The sequence below is a fragment of the Hylobates moloch genome, unplaced genomic scaffold (assembly GCF_009828535.3).
Source record: "Hylobates moloch isolate HMO894 unplaced genomic scaffold, HMol_V3 SCAFFOLD_19, whole genome shotgun sequence".
Classification (NCBI taxonomy): domain Eukaryota; kingdom Metazoa; phylum Chordata; class Mammalia; order Primates; family Hylobatidae; genus Hylobates; species Hylobates moloch.
In genome coordinates this window covers 25,387,635-25,415,331 of record NW_026652294.1, presented here as the reverse complement: position 1 = coordinate 25,415,331, position 27,697 = coordinate 25,387,635, and the positions used below count along the sequence as shown (strand labels likewise).

The 27,697-nt window shown below is 49.5% G+C and overlaps 1 protein-coding gene across 1 annotated transcript in view; it reads left to right on the top strand.

The window, feature by feature from the left end:
* The window catches only part of SHISAL1 (shisa like 1), a 156,507-nt gene extending 136,538 nt beyond the window's left edge, over positions 1-19,969 (top strand). Inside the window, exon 5 of the mRNA XM_032138573.2 lies at positions 18,491-19,969. Coding sequence (XP_031994464.1) covers position 18,491 — 1 coding nt within the window. The 3' untranslated portion in view covers positions 18,492-19,969. The remainder of the gene's footprint in view (positions 1-18,490) is intronic.
* Positions 19,970-27,697: the final 7,728 nt, after the last annotated feature.

Below are 27,697 nucleotides of genomic sequence, written 5' to 3'. Positions count from 1 at the left end.
TGGCCTGGCCCTGCCTCTCTGGGCAGCTGGGATCTGTAGGATGGAAAGGAATGAGCCTGTTGGAGTTGGAAGATACCAGAGGAGGAAGTGGGGAGTGGTCCAGGCACTGGAAATAGCACCTGCAGAGGCACTGAGGCAGAGACAGCTGCACATGCATCCATCAGAAGAGCAGCCAGCTGGCACGAGTGTGGGGGGGGAAGGAAGTGCAGGAGGGGATGGGTGAGAGATGCAAGTAGGTCTGACTGTGCAGGGCCATGGTGAGACGTGGGCTTCTCGGTCCAGGGACAGGGGTGCCCTCGAGGAGAGTAACAGGACGCATTTGCCTTTGGGAAGGGAGCTGGCAGTCCACCAGAGAGGCTGCCGCTCTCACATGAGCTGCATCCATGTCTGCGGCTTGGCTGAGGGTGGTGGTGGGGAGGGGCCGGCACCAGGGAGTGGGGTCCATGAGATTGGCCAGGGCCTGGGGTGGGGACTGAGAAGGAGGTGGGGGGCCAAGAGGATGTCTGGGACCCTGGGCTGAGTAGCCTGGGAGATTTTCCAAGATGGGGACCTTGGGGCGGACGTGGCTCTGGGCTCAGCAGCATGGAGTGTCTTGAGTTTGAGATGCCCCAAGAGACAACTGCAATGGCCTGGGGAGGAGCAGTTCCCACCTGTGGCAGGAGGAACTCCAGGGTGAATGGGGTCTGGAAGCCGCGAGAGGATCAGGACAGCCCAGGGGTGTGGGACCTGGCCTCGGATGTGGGCTGCTTGCCCTGCCCTCCGCCTGTCGCTCCTGCGATGTCCCCTGCCTGCCGTGCCCACGTCCCCATCCCAGGTACAATCCGTGGGCTCCAACAACATACCAGGCACCGTCCTGTCTGCCAGAAGCCTCTGGGCATGGCTGGCACCAAATAGCTTTGTCATCCCCACCCCACTGCCTGCCTTTTACATAGCTGGGATGCCCGCCAGCTTCTTTCTGAAGGAAAGAAAGGTTCCATGTTTCATTATTTAGATTATGTGGCGCCCTATAAAGCACAAAATAATTCTCATTGTCCTCAAGCAGGATCTTTATTTTGTTTTTTTCCTGGAGACCAGGGACGCTGACTGAGGCGCGGAGCTGAGTGGGGTGTGAGGGAGTTTGCAGAGCACGGCCATTTCCCCTGTGCACCACCTCGCCAGTGGCGTTTTTCTTGCCATTTTGCCAGAAACTCAGGCTCAGAGAGGCCACAGCATGTGTCCAAAGTCAAACAGCCACAGGGAGAGGCTCTCCCAGAGCACCTGCAAAGTGCCCTGGCCCCCCAACACACACACACACACACACACACACACACACACACACACACACACACCAGAGCTCTCCAACACACACACACACCAGAGCCTCCAGCACACACATACACACCAGAGCTCTCCAACACACACACACACACACCAAAGCCCCCAACACAAACATACACACCAGAGCCCCACACACACCAGAACCCCTCAACATACAGCGCCCCCAACAAACACAACAAGCCCTCCAACAAACAGACAAAACATACTCCACTGCCTCATCTACTCCCCATCGCCATCCATCTAGATGGCCCATCAAGATATTTTGCTGAAGACAAAATAAAAATTCCCTTAAGCATCTCCGCGGCCCCGCTTTGAATATGTTTTCTCCCGACTCAAAAGGACGTCCATTTCTTGGGTGCTTTCTGTGTGCCAAGCGTTGTTTACGTGCACTGTCTCATGTCCTCACATGCAGCAGATGAGTAAACTGAGGTGGTGGAGATGGTGACTTTGAGCTAAGGCTGAGTGAAGACTTGTACACCCTGGGGTCCTCTCTGCCAGGTGCACACTGAATGGCAAAGCTGGGTCTGAGCCCTCACTTGCTTCCCAGCAACTCTCCCCTGAAGCAGAGAAGGAGATGAAGCTGTGATGCAGAGAAGCCTGATCCAGACACCAGCTCACTCTCGGGGAACCCACACATCCCTGAAGGATGGGACTGGTGCCAGGGAACCCCCAGAGCCACACTGGCACCAGTAGGAAGGGGAAGCAGGAGGCAGAGGGAAGACCTTCCCAGGCAGCCTGGCTCTACAGCAGATCTGCGGCCTCAGTAAGCAGGGAGCTCCCCATCACTGGGGCGTGCAGGCTGAGGTCAGAGGCTCGTTCCCTGGGATAGGGTAGAGGGATGTCCGGATGCACAATCTGCAAGATCCTCCCTCTCTCAGAATCCCTAGCTCTGCCATGAAGCCTTGTATTAGCTAGTTGGTGCTGTGTAACAAGTTACCCCACAAGTCAGCAGCTTAAAACAAGCATTTATTTAACCCTTTCTGTGAGTCAGAAAGGTGTGAGTCAGGGTGTGGCTTCGCTGGGTCTCCTGGCTTGGGGGTCTCTCAGGAGGCTGCAGTCAAAGCATTGGCTGAGACTGGTTCTCTCAAGGCTCTGCTGGAGAGGACACACCTCTCAGCCCACTCAGGTGAGATGGTAGCGGGTTCAGGTGTTGGCTGGGGGTGTCAGTTGCTCACCAAGTGGACCTCTCCACAGGGTAGCTCGTGGCATGACAGCTGACCACCCAAAAAGAGGGCTCTGGGAGAGAGAGTTCAAGGTGCAGAGGCCGGTGGAACCTACAGTCTTTTTGGAGCCTAACCTTGGAAGGGACATCCCATCCCTGTCACTTCTATTCTATCCATTTGTTACAAGCGAGCCACTTGGCTCCATTCCCATCCTTTGGTCTCCCTTGGTACCAAAGGGAAGGGTGTAAGTAGCTGAAGGTAGATTCTTTGGAGGCCGTCTCAGGGCTTCGTACCACAGGCTTCAATGTAGAATCACAGTAGGGGGCTGTGAGCAGCCACATTTTATAGATGGGGGGACTGAGAGCAGAAGGGAAAAGTCAACATTCTGGTGTGTGTGTGTTGGGGGCTCTGGTGTGTGTGTTGGGGGCTCTGGTGTGTGTGTTGGGGACCTCGTCCAAGGTCACATGGCTTGTGAATTGCTGAGGGCTGTGGTGTGTGTGTTGGAGACCTCGTCCAAGGTCACACGGCTTGTGAATTGCTGAGGGCTGTGGTGTGTGTGTTGGGGACCTCATCCAAGATCACACGGCTTGTGAATTGCTGGAGGCTCTGGTGCGTGTGTTGGGGACCTTGTCCAAGGTCACATGGCTTGTGAATTGCTGGGGGCTCTGGTGTGTGTGTTGGGGACCTCGTCCAAGGTCACACGGCTTGTGAATCGCTGGGCCCAATTCAGGCTGGGGCCTGTAGGACTCTGGTTAAACATCTTGGGCCACATTAGAGGCCTCCCAGGCCATGCTCTCAGAGAGCATCCCTCAGAGTGCGGAGGGTGAGCAGGGAGGCAGGCAGGGCTCCAGGGACCTTGCTGCATCTGCATCCGTGGACTGACATCCCCTGAGAGTGACTGCATCTGTCAGGACACCCCACCTGTGCCCCAAACCCCTGCACATTGGACCCTGCAAAGAGGACAGGTCTGCAGGGGATGGGAAGGTGTGTCCAGCCACCAGAGCTCACACCACACCTGCTGTCTGTCATTTATTCAGCAAACTCTCCCATAAAGCTCTCCCATATGCCAGGCTCTGCACTGGGCTTGGAGAGAGGCTGCCAAAGGGAACCACCATTGAGAAGATCTGGTCCCCAGCAGGCCTCGGGTCTCTCTTCAGCTCCTCCCTGGGCAGCATGGCCCTGAGCCTCGCTTTACCCAACTGTAAAATGGAGTGATCGTCTCTGCTTTCCTCCCAGTGAAGGTGCAAGAACCGGGCAATCCCATGGGTCCACCAGGGCTTTGACAAGGCAGGTGCTGGGGCAGAGCACTCTGGTCAGGAAGCAAAAGACGAAGGTTCCCATCTTGGCCCCAGCCTGGATCTGTGCCCATTGCATTGTGTGGACACACCACACTGTGTTTCTCCATCACCTTTTGAGGAAACTTGGGTTGTTTCCACCTTCCGGCCGTTATCAGCAAAGCTGCTATGAACCTTCACATCCATGTCTCCTGGTGAAGTGAATGCACACATCTCTCTTGGGTATTGTGTGAGTGTCCCGTAGCTGCTATAATAAATTATCACAAATGCAGTAGCTTAAAACAACATGGATTTAGTCTTGTACAGATCCGGAGGACAGCAGTTGGAAAGGAGACTCATGAACACCTCATGTCAAGGCATCAGCAGCACGGGGCCCTGCTGGAGGCCACGGGGGTGAGTCTGTTTCCTTGTCTGCTCCAGTTCCCAGAGGTGCCCACATTCCTCGGCTTGTGGCCCCTTCCAGATGCAAGGACATCTCCAACCTCTGCTCCCATGGCCACATCCCCTCTGCTGACTCTGAGCCTGCTGCCTTCCTCACTTAGGACCCTGTGATGGCATCAGGCCCAGCCAGTTAATCCAGGCTCATCTCTCTCCCAAAACCCTCAACTCCATCGCGTCAGCAGAGTCTCTTTCTCCGTATCGAGGCAGCGTTCCTTGGGATGGCCATCTTGCCCCAAATAGGTTCCTTGATGTCCCTGTACTGTCTGCAGGGACACATTTACAAAGTAGGATTAATAGCATCTTCCCCCTTTCGGGTCCCTGTGAGAATCCCTTGGAAAAATATGTGAAGGCGGCCGGGCCCTGTGGCTCACGCCTGTAATCCCAGCACTTTGGGAGGCCGAGGTGGGCAGATCACCTGAGGTGAGGAGTTCGAGACCAGCCTAACCAACATGGCAAAACCCCGTCTCTACTAAAAATACAAAAACTAACTGGGCGTGGTAGTGGGTGCCTGTAATCCCAACTACTCGGGAGGCTGAGGCAGGAGAATCGCTTGAACCCGGGTGGCGGAGGTTGCAGTGAGCCGAGATTGCGCCATTGCCTGGGCGACATAGACTCCGTCTCAAAAAAAAGAAAAAATACGTGAAGGCTTCCAGCCCCACACCCCACGTGCATACAGTCAGCGCCAACTAACAGAAGCTGTTGCCGCTGCTGGGGAACACATTGTCTCCAGTTCACCTGGAATGAGGCGTGTTGTGCCTCATGACTCCTCTGCTTTTGTCGGCAGGAAGGGTTATTGTCACAGATGTTCCACATTCTGGAAGCTTTCATTGTTATTCAAATTACCAGGTGCTCTGTTATCTTCCCACTTAGGTTGCAGGCGCCAGCCCACCAGGCCTGCCAGCTGCAGACCCTCCTCACCCTGTGGGCCCTGCTTCCAGTTCCAGGCTCAGCTCCTCTCTCGCCAGGGCCACTAGAGCCAGCAGAGCAGCCTGCTGCTCCCCAGCCTGCCCAGGCCACTGCTCCAGACGAGAGGGGCTGGCTGTGTGGCCCTGTGGTCAGCAGCACAGGCCAAGCTCCACTGCTAGCTAGATATGCAGTTCTGGACTAGTGACATTTTTCTCTCTGAGCCTCATTTTCCTCATCGGCAAGTTGCAGGGACTAGTGGTCCCCACCCCCAAGGCTGCTGAGAGAACTGAGGCTACACACGCATGGGAAGGGCTTGGCACAGTGCCCGGTGCAGAAGAGAGAATCAGTACCCAGCAGCCCTAATCTTGCTGCTATGAGAATTAGGCATGATCTTCCATGTCGACTCCCCACAACTTTGGGATCAGGTCCAGACACCTTCTCCTGGCAGATGAAGGCCTTGTGGCTGCCACCTCTCCAGACTCACCCCTGCCGGGAGCATCTTGTGCCGCGACAGCCATGCCCCCTGTGATCCTCTGAATGACCTTGGCTGAGGCTGTTCCATCCGCCTGGAGTGCCCTCCCTGTCGTCCCAACAAACCTTGTCCAGGGCCCAGCTCTGTGGCTGCTCCCAAGAACTTTTCCCCCAATCCCCACCCCGGCCAGGGCCCCAAGACTGCCAGACACTCACCGCTGATACAGTGTGGGTCCGCTGCTCTTGTTTCGGGGTCCTGGTGTGGCTCCCCCACCAGCTTGGAGCCCTCGAGGGCAGGGCCCACACCTGACTCAGTTCTGAGGCCCCAGAACCCAGCCCAGGCCCTGGCCGAAGATGCTGTAGTTCCAGCTTATGGAAGGCCTAGTGTGAGGGGCCACGAGTTGACAGTGAGGGTAGTGCTGGTGGGCCTGAGCCTGGGCCTGGGGTCCACAGAGGTGACAATGAGGGGTGAGATGACCTGCAGAGTGCCTAGGAGGACACATGACCCCTGCATCAGGGTAGGCAAGTGCTCTCCATGGTAGGAATCAGTGGCCACACAGGAACAGCTTCCTGCACTCACAGGTATGTGACCGAGGCGTGCTTGCCATGAGAGCAGAACAAGAGTTGACATTTGCCAAAGATTCCTTCCAGAAGGCTGTGCAATGAGGAAGCATTCCCGGGGCTACTGTGGGCTGACGAGCTGGGCTGTGTCCACAGGAGTGATAGCCCCACTGGGCAGCAGTGAGGATGGCCTAGAGCGGTATAAGGCCCAGAGAGGTTAATGACTCGCCCAGGGTCACATAGCCTCTGAGGGGCAGAGCTGGGAACTGAACCCGGGCTTGTCTGACATTGAGGCCATGGTCATCTCTGCCATGGGACTCTACAGTGCTGTGTGGTACAGGGTGTTACAAAGGCCTGTGGGAGGCAGACAAGCTGCACAGAAGGGGCGCCCAGTGAGTGAGGTCTTGAAGGATGTACAGGAGTTTTCTAGGTGGAGATAGGGGAGGGTATTCCCAGTAGTGTGAAGAGCACACTGGGGCTTTCTGGAAAGAGGGTACTTTGGAGTGGAGACCACAAAACTGAAAGTAATAGTTCTGTTGGTAAGAGGCCTTGAGGCCCAGCTGAGGCATCAAAACTTTACCCTCTAACAAGCTCTAAGTAGAATGTTTTTTAAAAAAATTCATTGATTTTGAAATATTTCATTTTCTGCAAGAGAATCCATATAGTGTGTATGTATGTGTGTGTATATATATATATGTGTGTGTGTGTGTGTGTATATATACATATATATATGGTATAAAAAGCAATGAAGCAAACACCACATTCTCACCACTGGCACAAGAAATAGAGCCGCATCAATGCCATAGCAGCCCTCAGCATGTCCCAGTGGCACCCCTTCCCTCCCGGGTCCACCAGCCTGAATTTTGTGCTTGTCATCCCCAAACAGAGATGTATCCCCAGGGAGTGACCGAAGCCACATTGCCCTCTAGGGAAACCGCTCTGGGGAATGCAGGGACTGCCATGCAGGGGCAACCATCGGGAGGTCTCGGCCAAAGTCAGGGGTGACGCTGGCCCCCACCCCAGAATGGACAACCTCTTTTCCATGTCAGCCTGCAGCAGCAAAAAGGAGTGAGGAGGGGCATGGCTGCTGCCACCCTTATCCCTGAAGGGCCACCACAGGCCAAGAAGGCCAGACTGTGGGCCACAGGCAAGTGTTTGGCTCTGCATTTTAAGTTTTCCAGGTAACCGAGCAGCTTAAAAGAAAATGGCCTGTAAAGGAGTGAGTTTACTGTTCCTGGGGAAACCAAGCAAAGGCCTCGATCATCACCTGGACCTCCTCTCCAAGCCTCCTCTGACTTTCTGTCCCTCTTCCCTCAGCCCCTGGGCTCCCTCTGTCCCAACCTTTACCAGCCTAATGGCACTGTCCATACCTGCAGACAGCGTCTGCAAGGCCAGAGACTGAATTGTCACCAGGTCCTGGGCTGAGAATGAGTCCATGTCACATTCTTCCCTTCCTGTGCAGCATAGAGGTTGGAGATGGGCTCTCCAGTCAGGCCGTAACCGAACACAAGTCCAGCCTCTTGCAGAATCCAATGAACAGAGCGAGGTCTAGTAGAAAGAAAGTGACTTTATTCCAGAGCTTGGTTAAGAGGAAACAGTACAGGCTCCTGACTTAAGGGAATCACTTCAGCTTTCGGGGAGGAAAGTGGGGTCTTTAAAGGGGAACTTGGTGGGAAAGGCATGCAGGGGAGGGAGTGAGGAGGTACAGGGTCCACCTGACTTGCTTGTATGTCTTCTCAGTCGGGTAGTCTGGAGGGCGCCATGGTGGACAGAGCTAGGCTGTAAACTCACCGTTGTCTCGAGGCAATCTCCTGGTGGGGGAGAATCCCAGAGGGTGCCTGGTTTGGTTCAACATTTTTTCCTGAGAATTTCTAAACAAATCGAACTATAGTTAGATATGCTTGCAGTGCAGGGAGCACCTGGTGGAGAGGAGGTAAATGTTATAATTGCATTCCTGAAGAGCTAAGAGGTGAACACACAGGGAAAAAGAAAGGTAAAGATAAATTCTAGGAAACTTGGACGCTCGATTGCAAGCCCCCCTAAGCTGAAATTCCGACATTGTGGTCCAGCCACCACAAAGATCAGCAGAACCTTGGGTCATCTCCTCTATTTTGGCACATATACTTCTATTAATACAACCCAAAGTCCTTTTCCTTCTCAGCTCCCCTTGGCATGTGAGAGTGTCTGCCTGTCCCCACACGCAGCCATGCCATGCACAAGCCCAGGGGCAGAAAGTGCTTCTCGGAACCCATTTGTGCAACCGAGGGCTCCACCCAGGAAGCAGCCCCCCATCCTGCTGTTTCCCAGCTCCCCTGGGCCTCTGGCTGTTTTTTTGTTTTTTTTTTTTTTTTAGTAATTTTTAAGTTTATTTTATTTTTAGACGGAGTCTTGCACTGTCACCCAGGCTGGAGTGCAGTGGCGTGATATCGGCTCACTGCAACCTTCGCCTCCCAGGTTCAAGCAATTCTCCTGCCTCAGCCTCCTGAGTAGCTGGGATTACAGGTGCGTGCCACTGCACCCAGCTAATTTTTTCGTATTTTTAGTAGAGACGGGGTTTCACCATGTTTCAGCTGGTCTCCAACTCCTGACCTCATGATCCGCCCGCCTTGGCCTCCCAAAGTGCTGGGATTCCAGGCATGAGCCACTGCACCTGGCCCACTTCTGGCCATTTCTACCATGTGGCCACCCTGTTGCAAGTTTCCACCTAAGAACATAGCGGGGCGGGGGAGGACACGCTTCCCTTTTTCACGAGCCTTGTGTGATGTTCTCAGGTTTTCAGCCTCATGGTCGAGTCAGCCAGGCTTCATTCTGGTTTCCAACCCTTGGGTCCAGAATGTTGAGCTGGTCACACCTCCTGGTCCACAGCTCCCACATCAGTGGCTGTGATGGGCCCCTTACTGTGCCTGCCCCCGACCCCCCCAACCCTCCACGCCTACTCCATCCACCCCTCTCTTGCATCTTGAGTGTGATGCTCAAATTATGCACAATGCTGGGAACATGGAAGTGTTTTCACTTTTCATGTATAGTATTTCTTACATTTGACCCAACATGTGTGCAAGATCTCTGCATTCTGCCACAGGGGCTCTTGCACCCTCACTTCTGAGAACCGTATGGAAGCCTGTGTATACACCATGGAATACTATGCAGCCATAAAAAAGAACAAGATCATGTTCTTTGCAGGGACATGGATGGAGCTGGAGGCCATTATCCTTAGCAAACTAACACAGGAACAGAAAACCCAACACGACATGTTCTCACTTATAAGTGGGGGCTAAATGATGAGAGCACATGGATACATAGAGGGGAATGACACACACTGGGGCCCACTGGAGGGCGGAAGGTGGGAGGAGGGAGAGGACCAGGAAAAATAACTAATGGGTACTAGGCTTCATGTCTAGGTGATGAAATAACCTGTACAACAAACCCCCATGACACATATTTAGCTGTGTCACAAACCTGCACGTCGTGCACATTTACCCCTGAACTTAAAAGTTTTATTTTTTTTTTTGAGACAGAGTCTCGCTCTGCCACCCAGGCTGGAGTGCAGTGGTGCGATCTTGGCTCGCTGCAACCTCTACCCCACCGGATTCAAGTGATTCTCCTGCCTCAGCCTCTCAAGTAGCTGGGACTACAGGTGCCCATCACCACCCCTGGCTAATTTTTGTATTTATTTAGAGACGGAGTTTCATTCTTGTTGCCCAGGCTGGAGTGTGATGGCATGATCTCAGCTCACGGCAACCTCCTGGGTTCAAGCAATTCTCCTGCCTCAGCCTCCCGAGTAGCTGGGATTATAGGCATGCGCCACCATGCCCAGCTTATTTTTGTATTTTTAGTAGAGACGGGATTTCACCATGTTGGTCAGGCTGGTTTTGAACTCCTGACCTGGTGATCCGCCCACCTCGGCCTCCCAAAGTGCTGGGATTACAGGCGTGAGCCACTGTGCCTGGCCTTAAAAGCTTTTTAAAAAGAAGCAGCTCATGCTAATGCAGTTCCCTAGGAAGGTGACGGGTTGCCCCTGAAGACCAGCTCCAGGGCTGCTTTGGGAAGTGCATGCAGAGAGAGGTTGCCGGATCGTCTGCAGAGCACGGTGGCGAGTCCCTTTCACAGGTGTTCACTTACCTTTCAAATCATCTGATCTAAGTTTGGCTGATTTGATGGCTCTAAAGTGGCATCTTACGGTCTTACAAATTTTGTTATCTAGGTAATGAATAGATTTTATTTTATTTATTTTTTTATTTTTTTGAGACGGAGTCTCACTCTGTCGCCCAGGCTGGAGTGCAGTGGCGCAATCTCGGCTCACTGCAAGCTCCGCCTCCTGGGTTCACGCCATTCTCCTGCCTCAGCCTCTCCGAGTAGCTGGGACTACAGGCGCCCGCCACCACGCCCGGCTAATTTTTTGTATTTTTAGTAGAGACGGGGTTTCACCGTGGTCTCGATCTCCTGACCTCGTGATCCGCCCGCCTCGGCCTCCCAAAGTGCTGGGATTACAAGCGTGAGCCACCGCGCCCGGCCTAGATTTTATTTTTTTAAAGCAGTTTTAGGTTTACAGAAAAATTGAGAGGAAAGTACAGAAATTGCCCAGGGGCGGAAGGTGGGAATTCAAGACTGAAGTTCAGGGCAGAGGGCTCAGCGTGTAAGTGGCATTAATGCCACAAATCATGAGTCTCGAATCTCGATGACCAATGCCCAGGGAAGGAAAGCAGGGCGTGGGAGGTGACTGAGGACAGCTGTCTGAGCCTGCCTGGTCTCTGTGTGGCTCTCCATTGTATTTTTGACCTGGCATCCTGCTGGTGGACACTTCAGTGATCCAAATCTTCTGCCGTGACCCACCTTTCTGTGATTAATGTGCTTGTACCTATGTTGCCCTTGTGAGCATGTCTGTAGGAGAATTGTTACATGAGACCACTGGGTCAGAGGATGTGGGCATCTGTACCGTAGGCGTGTGTCAAATTGCCTTCCACAGAAATGACCCCAGCATCTCCCTGACTAGCAGTGAAGCAGAAACCCAAACCAGCACAAGCGTCGGGCGCTCAGCACTTTTGATCTGTGTCAGGGTGGCAAGTGAAGGAATGCAGATGCTCCCTTTTGTCTGCGCTCTGAAATCCTCTCTCATTATGACTTTAATTTGCATTTCTCTTATTTTAGACTTTGAATTTGCTATTTGACAGTTTCTCTCTTTCTTCTTGGCAATTGGTCTGTTTAGCTTCTACCTTTCCAGATCCTGTGGGTAATTTCTCTTTTCTTGGAAATTGATCCATTTCTTGGAGGCTTCCTGATTTCTGTAGAGTTGAGCAGGCAGTCGCCTTTGTTCTTCTGTTTGTTCAGTTCATCTTAATTGAGTGCGGACCCTGTGCCAGGCATTGTTATTGGCCCTGGGGATACAGTTATGGGCCAAAAGCAGCAAAAAGCCTGCTTTTATGGAGACTGCAGACAATTTTTAAAATGTTATTTTAAAACATTTAATATGTTAAATATGTGGACTGTCAGATGGTGATAATGCGTTTGAGATAGAGGATGATTTTAAATGGTGGCCAAAAGCGATCACTAAAATGGTGACTTAAAGGAGATCAGGGATTCAGCCTTGGGTTTATCTGGGAGAAGAGGCAGGAACATGCTGGTACGGATGGTGTATTAGTCAACGTGCTCCAGAGAAACAACCAATCGCATATAGACACATGAAGACACACACTGTAGGGAGTTGGCTCCTGCAGCTACGCAGGTTGAGGAATTCCAAAAGTCTGGGTTAGCAAGCTGGAGACCCAGGAGAGCCGATGGTGTGAGTTCCGGTGTGAGTCGAGGGCCTGAGACCCAGGAGAGCCAATGGTGTGAGTTCCAGTTTGATTTGAGGGTCTGAGACCCAGGAGAGCCGATGGTGAGTTCCACTGTGAGTCGATGGCCTGAGACCCAGGAGAGCTGACGGTGTGAGTTCCACTTTGAGTCGAGAGCCTGAGACCCAGGAGAGCCAATGGTGTGATTTCCAGTCCCAGCCTGAGTCTAAAGGGAGGAGAAGAACGATGTCCCCACTTAAAGACAGGCAGAGACAGCATGAATTCCCCCTTACTTCTTGGTTCTGTTTAGGCCTCCAGTGGGTTGGATGAGGCCACCTGCACAGGGGAGGACACCGTTTTCCTCTGTCTGCCAGGTCACATGTTCATCTTGTCATGAAACACCTTCACGACACACCCAGAAAAATGTCTCACCAAATACCAGGGCACTCTGTGGCACAGTCAAATTGATACAAAACAAACCATTACCATTGGAGTGGAGAGAATGAAAATGAAGAGAGTGAGGAATAGGACAGGGAGGTGATGGGGTGGGAAGGGCTTTAGCTTCTGCTCTGAGTGAATCTGGGAGCCACTGAGGGTTTTGAGGAAAGGGGTGATGTAATTGGACTTAGGTTTTCTCAGGGCTCCTCTGGCTGCTGTGTTGAGAGCAGATGGAAGGAGCTGACCAGCACAGACACCACTGCAAGAATCCTGCCAGCCTGGACCACAGTAGGAGCAGTGGAGGCAGCAGGAAGTGTAAGGCTTATTGAGATTCTGAAGGAAGGGCCAACGGGATTTGCTCCTGGGTTGGATATGGGGTGTGAAAGGAAGAAGAGGGGTCAAAGATGACTCCAGGCCTCTGAGGAGAGCAACTGGCAGGATGGAGTTGTATTTCCTGAGGTCAGGAAAATTGTGGGAAAAGCTAGCTGGGGGAGGAAGGTTGGGATTTTAGTTTGGGGTATATTAAGTTTGAGGTGTCTATTAAATATCCATTTGGTGACATCGAGTAGACACGTTGGCCATCAGAATGGAGTTTAGGTGAGAGTTTGAGGCTCAAAAGTCATCAACATATCTCCAGCCTGGGTGACAGAGTGAAACTCCGACTCCATCTGAAAAAAAAAATATATATATATATATATCAACATACAGTGTTTAAATCCTTGGAAGGAGATGAGATCCATGAGTGAGTAGGAAGAGTGGAGAAGAGGAGGTCAGGAAGATGTGGGCAGACCAGCAAAGGGCTGGAGCAGGAGCAGTGGGAGGAGGAGGAGGAGCAGGAGAGGGGACTGCAGTGTCCTGGAAGCAGGTGGAGTGATCACCTGAGTCAATGCTGCTGGGAGGATGAGTGAAAGGGGGACTGAGAATTGACCACTGGGTTTATTAACACAGAGGTCTTTGGTGACCTTGACAAGGGCAAATTCTGCAGAGAAGTTGGAAGAAAAGTCTGTTGGGAAGGGCTAAGTGATGGTGAGAAGTGAAGCTGGAGAGCAAAAGTGCAGAGAATCCTTCCAAGCAGTCACCTCCACCTTCTACGTATTATATCTCCTGCTTCATTAGATTCCTCAGCAGTGAACATGTCTCATTGTGTTTCAAAGAACAAGTAGTTGGGGCCAGGGATGATGGCTTATGCCTGTAATTCCAGCATTTTGGGAGGCCAAGGCAGGAGGATTGCTTGAGGCCAGGAGATCAAGATCAGCCTGGGCAACACAGCAAGACCCTATCCCTGCAAAAATTTTTTTTTATTAGCTGGGTGTAGTGGTGCACATCTGTAGTCTTAGCTACATAGGAGGCTGGGGCAGGGGAATCACTTTAGCCCAGGAGTTTGAGGTTGCAGTGAACTATGATTGCACCATCGCACTCCAGCTAGGGTGACAGAGCAAGAGCCTGTCTCTAAAAAAAATAATAATTTAAAATTTTTTAAAAAATGGAGTTATTTGAGTTCCTTTCTTTTGCTGTTAACTCCATTTCTGTTTTATTTATTGCTACTGTATGTCTTTCTTAGGTTTATTTTGTCTTTTCTAACTTTTTGAGTTGGGCAATTCATTCTTCTCATTTATTAATAAGATCAGTGTTTAAGGCTATGTATGTTCCTCTTAGCATTGGCTCGGCTGCATCCCACAGGTCCTTAAATATATATTTTGTTATTGTCTAGATATTCTGCAGTTTTTATTTTTTGCTCTCTCTAACTCAAGGTTATCTAAGTGTTTATAGACCTCTTGGTGGCAAAGTTTGGTTTGGTCTGTGGTTTTGTTATTAGTATTTTCAAATTCTAGTATATTGTGATCAGAGAATGTTGTCTTATTTCTATTTTTTGGAATTTACTTTCTTTGTGGCCTGATAGTCACTTTTTGTGTGTGCACTTTCAAGAGCATTTGAATAGAATGAAGGTAGACTGTGTTTTACACACACACCCCCCGCCCACACACACACACACACCCACAGTTGTTAGATTATTTGGATCCATATCTCCTTACTTTAGTTTTTTGCCAACTGCATATGGAATGGATTGAGAAAGGCGAATTAAAATACACTAGGCTGGGCATGGTAGCTCATGCCTGTAATCCCAGCACTTTGGGAGGCCTAGGTGGGCAGATCACATGTGGTCAGTAGTTCGAGACCAGACTGGCCAACATAGTGAAATCTCATTTCTACTAAAAATACAAAAAAAATTAGCCAGACATGGTGGTTGAACACCTGTTATCCCAGCTACTCAGGAGGCTGAGGCAGGAGAATCGCTTGAACCCAAGAGACAGAGGTTGCAGTGAGCCAAGATCGTACCATTGCACTCTAGCCTGGGCGACAGAGTGAGACTGTCTCAAAAAAAAAAAAAAAAAAATGCACTAATACTAGCATACTCTGCTTCTTCTCCCTAAATTTCCAGTCTTGCTCTATGAATATTGAGGCTATGCTATTTGGTACATGAACATTCATTACTGTTAGATCTTCATGGTGACTCTTATCCTTCACCCTCACACAGTGCCCTTCTTTTTTCTCATTCAATATTTTTTGCCCTGACTTCAGCTTTGTCTGATATTAAGATTATGACCCCTGATTTATCTTCATTTGCATTTGTTTGTTATGCTTCTGCTCATCCTTTTTAAAAATTATGGTAAAATGCACATAACATTTATCATTTTAGCCATTTTTAAAGTATACAGTTCAGGGTTATTAAGTACTTCTCACTATAGTGCAACCATCACCATCATCCCTCTGTAGAACTTTGTAAAAAATCATCTGCCCTTTTTTTTGTTTTTTGTTTTTTTTTTTTTTTAGATGGAGTCTCGCTTTGTCACCCAGGCTGGAGTGCAGTGGCATGATCTCGGCTCACTGCAACCTCTGCCTCCCGGGTTCAAGCGATTCTCCTGCCTCAGCCTCCTGAGTAGCTGGGACTGCAGGCACCCACCACCACACCCGGATAATTTTTTTGTATTTTTAGTAGAGATAGGATTTCGTCATATTGGTCAGGCTGGTCTTGAACTCCTGACCTCATGATCTACCTGCCTCGGCCTCCCAAAGTGCTGAGATTACAGGTGTGAGCCACTGTACCTGGCCCTGCCCATCCTTTTCTATGAAACCTTGCTGAATCATTCTACCTTCAGTGCCTTTGTTTGTGATCAGTCTTTCTTTTTTAAGCAAGTGTTTATGGCTCATTAACATTTACTGATATGGCAGATGCATTTGGTCTTAGTTCTGTCATCATTGTTTGATAGGCTTTCTGCTTTTATAGTTTTGTGGGGGGTGTCAATTTTTACCATATGGTCTCTGTTGTCTTTGTTTTATTTTCTGTGTGTATGTCTTCTAGATAATTTGGAAAGCTGCGCTTTTGATCCCATAGTTATCTTCATAATTATAATATGACATGATATCTTTAATCCTTTTATTTCTCCAGACAACATTTATTTTCTCCCTACTGTGAAAAGCATCAAAATTAGAATACTTCTACTTCCCCTCCTCTTATCTCCCTTCCATCATTTTAGTTGATTATATTTTTTGTTTACCTTGACGCCTCTAATTTTAAACTTCTAAGCAATTCTTTAGACCCCCAACTATATATGAATATGTCATAGTTTACTTATATTACCTCCCTGCTTCTCATCTCCACTGCTCCAACTTTTTATTATTTATGCCAGTTCTGTTTTGTTTCATTCTTCTCTGTGATGGTCATAATCTTTAGATTGGCTGCAATAGTCCTACAGTTACACAGATTCTACACTCATTGCTGGCACTCTTGGCAGAGCTCCATTTATACCTTGACCCCTGATTTCTCTTCATTGCATTTGTTATGCTTCTGCTCATCCTTTTTATGAATTGTGGTAAAGTGCACATAACATTTACCATTTTAACCATTTTTAAGTACACGGTTCAGGGGCATTAAGTACCTTCTCACTGTAGGGCAACTGATATGGTTTGGCTGTGTCCCTACCCAAATCTCATCTTGAATTGTAACTCCCACAATTTCCATGTGTCATGGGAGGAACCTGGTGGGAGGTAATTGAATCATGGGGGCAGGTCTTTCCCATGCTGTTCTCATGGTGAATAAATCTCATGAGATCTGATGGCTTTACAAATGGGAATTTTCCTGCACAAGCGCTCTCTCTCTCCCTTTGCCTGCCACCATCCACATAAGATGTGACTTGCTCCTCCTTGTCTTTTGCCATGATTGTGAGGCCTCCCCAGACATATGGAACTGTAAGTCCAATTAAATCTCTTTCTTTTGTAAATTGCCCAGTCTTGGGTATGTCTATCAGCAGCGTGAAAATGGACTAATACAGCAGCCATCACCGCCATCCATCCACAGAACTTTTAAAAAATCATCTGCCCATCCTTTTATAGTAAACCTTTCTGAATCATTCTTGATCTGCCTAAGGGTATCCTTAATAATTTTAAGAAGGGGTCATGGGAACTTTAATTCAAAAATATGTTCAACATGTTTCTCTGTTGACTTTATTCTTGAAAGATGGTTCATTGGGCTTTAAATTCTTGGTTTATTCATTCATTTGACAAACATTTATTAATCCCCTGCAGTATGCCAGTTACTGTTCTAGGCCCTGGCAATGCAGTGATGTGTAAAACACACAATCACCTTAACCCTCTTGTAGCTAACTTTCTATTTGGGGAAGACAAACAATAAACTATTAAGTAACTACAATAGGTGGTATGCTGGAGAGGTGTGTGCTATGGAGAAAAACAAAGCAGGTGACGGAGAGCACCTGGACCTGGCTTTGTTCTGTGAAGCAGAGGAGATGGCCCCACAGAATCTCTCACCCTTAGCCCCCGTACACATTCCCACTAATGCAAAGGGTGGAGAGTAGGTTCTGCCTCTTGGCATATCACTCACTCTGGGGAGGTGGGCTTTGTTGGCTTTGTTGGAGCCACTCCCTTGACTTCTCCATTTGGTTGAAGATGGTTTATCAGTTAAGAACACTCACCAGATGCAATTTATGCAAGTAAAAGAAATTCAACTGCAATGGTATGGAGGGGACAGTCCAGGGCTGCCACCAGAACCAAGTTTCTGCCTGCTTTTCTATTCCACCTGTGTTAGTGAGCGTCCTTCATCCTCATGCATGCAAGATAGTTCATTTTCCCCTGGATTCATGTCCCCTTCCCCGTAGACTCCCACTTACACAGCATTAGCCAGACTGGGTCATGTGACAACCCCTGCTTGCAAGGGAGTCTGGGAAGGTAAGTATTTGTGACTGGGCAATTGCTCTTATAATAGACACAGGGCAGTGAGGTTCATGATGCTTTCCACAGATGAAGCTTGTATTTCTTTTCCTCATTGTCTTGTTTGAAACTTGACTCTGCCAATCAAAGCTATAAGTGCCCCGTAAACCTGTTTCCACGCTGTAGATCTTGTTCCACTGGTCTCCTGGCTCTTCCCTATTCCAGGAGCACCTTGGTCTCTTCTTTATAGCTTTGTATGACATGGTTGTATATTAGTGTCATTCCAAAATACATAATGATTTTTGTCAGTATGAATGGTATTTGTATCTGTGTTTAATATTTAGTTTGTTATAGCAATGGTGACCATATAATTTATCAGCCAAATCAGAATACTTTTGAGGGTAAAAGGGGAACACATTAAAAATTATGTCAGAACAACAAGTGTTAATTGAGACTGTCCCAAGCCATGACATATAATTACCCTAGTAATTGCTGAAGTCAATGCACACTGTTGCATTTTATAAATTGATCTGATGTCTTATAGGTTGACTATTATACCTCTATGTCTGCACTCTCCATTCTGCTAATTAACCTGTTGATTCTGTTACATTTTCTATGTAAGTTATCCACAATTAACTGTAATTTTGGTTCTTCTATTCCAGTCCTATTCTATGCTTATTTTTCTTGTCTTATTGCATGAGCCAGAGCTCTAGTACTATATGGAGCTATGATAGCAGACATTTTTTTCTTGCTTCCAGTCTTAAAGTCACATGGTTCACAATGTTCAGAAGACAAAACCCACATGCTCAGAGGAAACCTGGCTTTTTCTGGCACTGAGGCCAGAGAGAAATGTCCCCATGGAGAGGAGATACCATGTGATATTTTTTTTTCCTTGTATTTCCTCCAGAAAACCCTTTTGCTGTGCCTCAGGATGGGGGAGATGAGATCTGAAGCACCCGATGCAGCCTCCGAGAAGAACAACTTCTACAGAGATGCCAGCGACAGCCGAGGTAGCGGCGGTGGCAGAGGAGGAAATGGTGCCTGTGCCCAAAGCCCCATTCCGTGGACTTCTGAGATATGGAGCAAACTCAGGGGTAGGGGCTGGGGGTGCAGGGGAGGGGATTCTGAGCCACCTGTCCGCAAGCAATAGTCTTATTTTGGGCTGGTGGCTTCTGAGAGGTGACTCATTGTGGACTCAGGACGACCAAGACAAAGCAACTCTGGCTGATTCCAGCCAGGAAGATTGAGGCCTGTGAGTTATACCCGTGGTCGAAAACCGAAGCTTACCTTGCCCCCGCTCCCTCCAACAGCGGCCCCTTGGGGCTATTTGTGTCAGAATATTGAATGTGCGTGTGTGTGCGCGTGTGTGATTTGGGGTGTTCTTTTTGTTTGCTTGGTTAGTTGGTTTTTATTGGGGCTTCCCCCCTCAAGTTCTCTGATGGGCATGAGTCACCCTCTGGCTGGGGGTTCTCATCCATGTCAATGTCCAAGCCGCAAGCTTCTTGCTAAGCACAGGGTACAGCCCCTCTGTGTCTCGGGGAGCACTGGGGATTTGAAAATGCCAGTCAGGGTTGGTTCTTACAGAATTCGTTTCTGTAACAATAGTAATACTAAGGGACGCATCTCAGGCTGACCACAGGGCAGGTACCAAGTTAAGTTGTTTTCATGCACTCTCTCTCTCACCACCTGGGAGGCAGGTATGATTAACCCCCTACAGATAAAGCTCACAGTGGGGAAGGGGTGCCCAGGACCACATGGCTAGGAGGAGACCAACCCCTCATTTGACCTCAGGAGTGCAGGAACCCAAAGTCCAGGCTCCAACTCCCTGGACCTGACATGCTCCCCAGCCAGGGCACACCCTGCACGATGCTGGGAGCATCTCCTTGATGCCTCCACAGACCATCGCCCTGACTTCTCCACCATCACCGCCTGGAGCGCTGATCCACTCAGCACATTCTGGCCAAGCATCTGCTGTGTGCCAGGCCCCGTGCTGGGCAGTGATGGGAACGAAAGATGAGTCAGACCTCATCTCTGCCCCTGGGAAGCCTCCCATCTGGTGGGAGACACAGACACATGGATCTTTGCTGGAAAGGGTAACGAGGCTATGGAAACCCAGGGAGGAGGGTTCTAGAAATCCATCCCCTTTCAAGTGAGACTTCCACGTAAACCTAGATGCCCATACCATCAACCCACAGAGCTAATCACCCCCACTCCTGCCCCGCTGCCCTGGGGCATCAATGAGATGGCATCACCTAAATCATCACAAACATCTCCAAAGGCCACGCTGCCAGTGTAGACACACTCATTCCGTGGGTGTTAGTGATACCAAATCTCCCCCAGCTCTTAGCTCGGGAGGCCCTCCTTATTAAATGTGTGTGTCCTCTGAGCCAGCTTCCTCATTTCCTCAGACCTAGGGTTCTCACCCTGACCACCCAACCCTTCACCAGACGACAGTGAGCAAGGCAGGTCCCTGCTCACTGTGCTAGCTTTCTAGCTGGGGCAGGAAGACAGTGAAGAAGGAAGGTGGCAAGGGCGATGAGTGCTCTGCCGGGAACTCAGTTCGAGAGACATGTGAGTGAGACCCTTGTGGACCTGGGGTGGTCTGGGAAGGCCTTCTTGAGCAGATGATTGAAGCCCAGATTTGAACGACACACAGGAGCCGGTAATGGGCGTTAAAGATACGAAAATAGCATTCCACGCAGAAGGAACGGCTAGTGCAAAGATCTGCGGCAGCCACGGGCTTGGTGGTTTCAAGGAAGCACAAGAAAGCCAGGTGGCTGGGGACCCAGAGGGAAGGCAGGAGGAGATGAGGGTGATAGTGCCCAGCTCTGGGCTCCACTGTCAGTCAAGCTGTGCAAACACAATGCCCTGCCTTTGGAAAAGCAGAACAAACTTGCTAGGGCATAAAGCATCCTCCATTCTGCCTGGCTCTCCATCCTCCCAACAGCCCCATGAAGAAGGGACTCTCCCCATTTTATGGACGAGAAGACAGACTCAGCCGGGTCAAGTGGCTTGCCCAGGATCACACAGGCCGGCTGTGGAAGACCCAGGCCCCTGGCTTCAGTCTTTGGGTCCAGCTGTCTCCTCCAGGCAGTGCTGCCAGTGTCCAGGCATATGGCTTGGCAAAGTAGGAGAACCTCTGCTTGGGGTCTCGATTAGAGAAAGGCATGGCTTCCTCTCCCCTGATGTGAGCCATCCCAGGGCCATGTTGTCATAAGCGGGTGCACAGCCTGTCCACTAGCCCAGCTGGGGAAGCCACAGCGGTGTCCCATGTGCAGTGCCTCAGAAGGCAGAGGAAGCCTTGGGGTGGGGGCCCAAGACCCAGATTCTGACATCAGCTCTGCCACTGAGAACAGCGTGACCTCGGGCAAGGTCTGTTACCTCAGTTTCCCCATCGGTAAGAGGAAGGAGTCAGATGGGTATTTAAGGAGTTTGCAACCCTCGTGTCTTGCTCTCCTGGATGATGCTCTGTAGGTGCTTCCTCTGCCAAAAAGGAACTGGTGGCCTTGCCTCCCTCTCCTGGACACCTGGGGTCAGAGGTCACTGCCAAATAGGCAGCTAGAGCTGGGGTTCACCTAAGCATCCCTTGAGATTTACAACCTTCTAGGAGGACACTCCTCCTGCCTGCCCGCCCCCCTCCCCACAAGAGGTCTTTTCAGGAATAACTGAAAAACCCATGGGATTTGTGGTCCTGCTGCTCTGCCAAGTCCCTCTTGGGCAGCCGGGCTGAGGACTGGAACATTCTGTGGCGAGCAGGAGGCCTCAGCAAAGATCACCAAGACCCAGCACACCTGGTATAGATAGCCTGCGGCAATGGCAGGTGCAGAGTGCAGACAGCCACGGCACCCTCCTTCCTGCAGGTCACCCCCACGAGCCACTGAACCTCTCAGAGCCTCTGCTCACCTGTCAAGTGTGTGAGGTAGGGTACCAGGCAGTCACGGTACTTGCTGTCTCACAGAGGAGCCGACAGGTGAGAACAGTGTGCACGTGGGTGTGAACACTCAGTGTGGAAAGCAGGTGTGTGTGTATTCAATCCCCCAATGGTGTCAAGAGCTCCTCAAAATGCCATGGGTCCCCAGGTCATTGTGATAAATACTGTCCCCATCCTGCTGTGGTTGTGGCTGGCAGGTCCTTCAATGAGGAGAGTGTCCCTGAGAACAAGATGGATGCAGGGTAGTGACAAGTTCAAGCATAGATTTCTAGAATTACCACTTTTTAGCAACTCCTCAACCTGATTTTTTAAGCTGCCTACTTTTTCTTTTTACTGTGAGCTTCTGTCCATCACCATGTAATTTGTAATAATAATAATACAAAAAGAAAAACACAAGAGGACAAGATGTCCACAGAGGAATCTGCATTCGAGGCTGCTTTGCAGAACTACCGCGTTTGTAAGGACTGTTTCCCACTGGGAACTGTGTGTAATTAATGAGCAGTTTTATGCTTTCCCTCTCGTCTGTGTATGGTGTGATTGTTGTGTGTTTCAGAATCTCTATTCAGAACCAATAGCTGGTAGTGCCCACTGGCTCGCTGCCCTCAAGTTAGCCTCTGAACGTGCCCTGCACCTAGAGAAGCAGCCTGCTCACCCGCCTCACCTGGCCGCTCCAGTGACCAGGCCAGCACCTGACCATGACCATTGCTGATGTGCAACAGGCCTTAATTGAAAACACACACAAGTACATACGTGCACATGCAACCAGCTGTGCATGCACACACATGCATGGACGCACATGCACACACAGGTGATTTCACAGGTATATCTGGTCCCTCTTGCTGTCTCCAATGCTCTAGAAAGCAGCAAGTAGGCAGCTGACAGTGGTCCCAGGGTGGGTGGCATCTCCCCTCCTCATCAGAAAGATTCAGTCAAATTTTGTCCGAGAGCTGAAGAGAAGGACTTGGGAATGTCAGGGAAAACACGACAGGGATGGGGGTTAACAGGCTGCTTTGGCCGGGAGATGGTTCCCAGTTCACCGTCAAACCAAAAGCTCTCTTCAGGTCATGTCAAAGAGACCAGGGCTGTGGGTGTGGCTGGGCCTGGCACTGACTCCCCCACAGGCTGCTGTCCAGGTCGGGTCAGGATTACAGCCGCCATCCCCACCCAGGCCCCTCCGCTGGCTCGGCTGCTTTCACAATCACTGTGTCTATTAGAGACTGTGCCATTCAAGGAGACAGGGTCCCCGGGGGTGCAGACTTGTAAAATTTGTTATTGGCTTATTTTAATTTTTCAACTTGGCTGAACTGGCCCCCATCAACAGGAAGAGCCTTCGGAAGTGAATTTACAGATTTCCCCCATGTTTGAAATTAACATGAACCCAGGAGGCAGAGCTTGCAGTGAGCTGAGATCGCACCAGTGCACTCCAGCCTGGGCGACAGAGTGAGACTCTGTCTAGGTACGTAGGTAGGTAAGAAGGAAGGAAGGAAGAACAGACCTGGATGGAGTTATTGGGAACATGTCTTATCAATGTTGAAGGGCAACCCATCACTACAGGGAGACATCCACGTGGGTTGTTTTCATCTGCTATGAAAATCTACAGTTGGAATCATGGAAGCAAACTGCAGGGATTCTTAATCATCCTGCTCATGTGGTGGGCATCAGAGGGTGTCTGCCTGGCCCCCACAGCACTGGGATGGTCAGAGAGGCCATGAGCGGATGACGCCCTGATCACTGCCCTTTGCAGTCCAGGAATGCATCACTGGGCTGGGGCCATGCCCTGTGCCCTCTGGAAGACAAGCCTGTGTACTTACTATGTGCCAGATGCCATGCACAGTGCCCTAGTTCCTTGCTGTAGCACCAACACGTCCCACGCTGGTGCTTAAGTGCATGCAAACAACTTTAGGGGTTGTGGCCCGAAAAGCTCAAATGTTAAAGTTAAGCAGTCAGGCGAGCTAGAAGAGGTCAGGATCCTCCTAGAAAACTCACTCGATGACACACGCTTCCCTCACCTATTCAACGGATACTTGCCAAGCGCCTGCTGCTTGCCGGGCCCTGTACCCAGGGCCCATCTGGGAGCCATTCCTGCTATAGCTGGGACCACCTGTGAAACAGCTAGTTGTGCCTAACAGACATGCTCAGATTCACAAAATGAATTCAGAACACTTACCTGTCCCACCCATGAAAGTGACCTTGGAGGTGTCATTGCCCCCACCACTCCAGTTTCTAGTCCAAGCCAACAGCTGGTGCTAGATAGATGCTTCATAAATGAGCAGATTTGACTGTTAGTTACTCTGTACCTAAAACTCCTATCTTCACATCAAAGCCCTGACAGATTTGCCCTTGACAGACTGAAATCCAGGGCTGCTGCAGGGTTCACCTCCAGGAGGCACCATTCACGACACTGTCCCATAAATGGTAATGGGCTCCCAGGGATACTGTTTACGTAGACTGCACTGAGAACGGTGACCCTTGGGTTTGTACAATGAGGTGCCCCGTTGAATGACCCTAAACCAGCCTCCAAAATGTGCGGGATCCCACATCATTGATCAGCGCCAACCCTGAGCACAGGATCAAAAACTATAGATGACATGGCCACCCTGGCCACAACTGGAACCAAGCTGGTGGCCCCAAAGAGAGCCTCTTGGAATTGCACGTCAGTTTCTCATACCCAGTTTCTTCCTATTTTTCCCCATTTCCCGTTTTAAAGCTAGCGGCATACCTCACAGTCAAATAACCAAGTGGTCAGAGTCTGGACGATGTGCAGTAACGAGGTGGGGGCTGCAAGGGTGAGGGGCTCAGTCACCTTAACAAGGCAGGAAACCTCCCACAAAAGGCTGATGTGTCATCCCCAGGGCCAGCTGGACAAGGGCATGCGGCGGCAGGGGTGGGGGGATGGAAATATTTTCTCTCCTGTAAACTCTGACTTCATGTGAGCAGGCATGGGGTCTCTCTGAGAGCTGATAGCCGGGAAAACCAAAACCAATAATATTCCTAATAATACTACAATGTAACAATAATGTGTCTTTCACCGACTGCTGTTGCTCTGCTTTTGTCTTTATATACAGTAGTTTTTATAACAATGTCCCTAGGTTTTAATAAAGGAGTGTCATGTCAACTGTTCCCTAGATTGACGTTTGCTTCGATGTTTCAAAATGAGCTCAAGGGAACCTGTGCCCACATAATATGTCACTCTGTTGGGGAGGGTGGAGGACCAGGGGCTGGGGTCCCAGCCAAGGTGGTGTTGGGGGAGCTGGGCACATGAGTCCGTCCTGAACACTCAATGCCAATGGCAGGTGGATGCCACCTCCAAAGGGGCAGGGGCAAGGTCAGAGAAGAGTGACAGAACCCTGAATCTGGCACTAGCACCCGACAAGACAGAGCTGAAAGCACGTGGAGGGTGGGGGGCGGGCATCACTGCAGATGGCATGCCATCCATGGCCCCTGGTGTGACATGCCAGGTGCCTCTTGTTTGTCATCTCATTGGCAAGAGGACAGAGTAACCTCCTTTAATGAGCACTGTGCTCCTGAAAAGCTACCATCCCTCACGCTGGGACCGTGTGTCCCTCACGCAGGACACAGAATCAATTCTGGCCCCACCCGCCAGCAGAAGGAGTGAGGATGCAGGAGAAGGGACAGGCTGCACCGTGGAGAAAAGCTGCACCAGGCCTTGCAACCCAGTCCCACTTCACCTGGAGCCCAGAGGCCCCCAACACCTGAAATCTGATGACGGGGATACCAGACTGCGGGCACCCCCAGACGATGGATGGTGGCAAATACTATTTTCCTCCAGAGAGGTCTCATCATCCGACGCTTCAAAATATTTCTGCCAACAATTTACCAAATGTATCTTTCCTGGCACACAATCAGAGATCACCAGGTACACAAGGCAGCAATGTGAAGAAGCAATGGAGGCACAAGGATTAGGAGACAGGCAGAGAGGCTACAAAGCCCAGGAGCAGTCAGACACGTGTCTTCACGCAGCCACACTTACTGTGCTCCAAATACATAAAATCACATCTGAAACCCATAAAAAAAGATACAGGAAATTTTCTAAAGAGCCGATTAGAAACTGTAGAAATTTCTTAAAAAGTACATAATAACCCAAATTAAGGTCTCAGTAAATGAGTTTAAAGGCAGATTATATAAGACAGTGTGGTATTGGCAAAAGAACAGACCAATGAACAGAACAGACAGCCCAGAAATAGACCCACATAAAATAGTGAACTGATCTTTGACAACGGAGCAAAAGCAATAGAATGGAGGAAAAAATAGTCTTTTCAAGAAATGGTGCTGGAACAACTAGACATTCACGTGGAAAAATACAAATCTGGACACAGACTTTACACTCCAAAAAATTAACTCAAAATGGATCATAGACCTAAGTGAAAAAAAAAAAAAAACAACCCACAACTGTAGAACTCCTAGAAGATAATATAGGAGAAAATCTAGATGACCTTGGTTTGGCAATGACTTTTTAGATACAACACCAAAGACACGATCTATGAAAGAAAGAATTGATAAGTTGGACTTCATTAAAATTAAACATTTCTGCTCTGTGAAACACTATCAAGAGAATGAAGAGACAAGCCAAAGAACGGGAGAAAATATTTGCAGAAAGACACATCTGATAAAGGATCATTAGCCAAAATATACAAAGAATTCTTAAAACTCAACCATAAGAAAACAGAGCCAGGCACAGTGGCTTGCACCTGTCATTCCAGCTATTTGCAAGGCTGAGGCAGGAGGGTCACTTCATCCCAGAAGTTTGAGACCAGCCTGGTAGCTACAGTGAGACCCTGTCTCAAAAAAGAAAACAAGCTGGGCACAGTAGCTCACGCCTGTAATCCCAGTACTTTGGGAGGCTGAGGCGGGTGAATCACCTGAGGTCAGGAGTTCCAGACCAGTCTGACTTACATGGTGAAACCCCATTTCTACTAAAAATACGAAAAAAATACATATATGTTAGCCAGGCGTGGTGGTGCATGCCTGCAATCCCAGCTATTTGGGAGGCTGAGGCAGGAGAATCGCTTGAACCCAGGAGACAGAGGTTGTAGTAGGCCGAGATTGCGCCATTGCACTCCAGCCTGGGTGACAGAGCTAGACTCTGTCTCGACAAAAAAAAAGGAAAAGAAAAGAAAACAAACAACGTGATTAAAAAAATGAGCCAAAGACCTTAAGAGGCACCTCACCAAAGAAGATACACAGGCAGCAAATAAGCATCTGAAAAGATGCTCCACCTCATATGCCATCAGAAATGCAAATTAAAACAATGAGATACCATGACACACCTATTAGAATGGCCAAAATCCAGAACACCACCAACAACAAATGCTGATGAGAATGTGGAGAAACAGGAGCTCTCATTCACTGCTGTGGGAATGCAAAATGGTACCCACTTTGGAAGACAGTTTGGCAGTTTCTTACAAAACAAAACATATTTTTACCATCCGACCCAGCATTCACACTTCTTTGTATTTACCCAAAGGAGTTGACAACTTATGTCCACACAAAACCTGCACATGGGTGTTTATAGCTTTATTCATAATTGCCGAAACTTGGAAGAAACCAAGATGTCCTTCAGTAGGTGGATAGATATAAACTGTGGTACATCCAGACAATACAAGATTATTCAATGCTAAAAAGAAATGAGGTATCAAGCCATGAAAAGACATGGAGGAAACACAGATGCATATTACCGAGTGAAAGCAGCCAATCTGAAATTGTGATTTTCCTACAAGGAAATTCCTTGTGGACAAAGGACAGACAGAACTCAAAATCCTCCTTCTGCTCACGTGAGACAGATGCATGTCTGATTTGCTTCCTCTGACCTATTGTTTCACTAAGCCAAACTAAGGTAGAAGTGGCTATTCCTCTATGCCACCCCACATGATGATTGTGTTTTTGGTGAAAGGCTGGCTGATCAGAGACTCAAAAGAATGCAAGCATTTGTCTCTTACCTACCTATGACCCAGAAGTCCCTTCCCCGACTTTGAGTTGTCCCACCTTTCTGGACCGAACCAATGTACACCTTACACATATTGATTACAATGTCTCATGTCTCCCTAAAATGTATAAAACCAAGCTGTACCCCAACCACCTTGGACACGTGTCCTGAGGATCTCCTGAAGCTCTGTCATGGGTGTGTCCTTAATCTTAGCAAAATAATCTTTCCAAACTGATTGA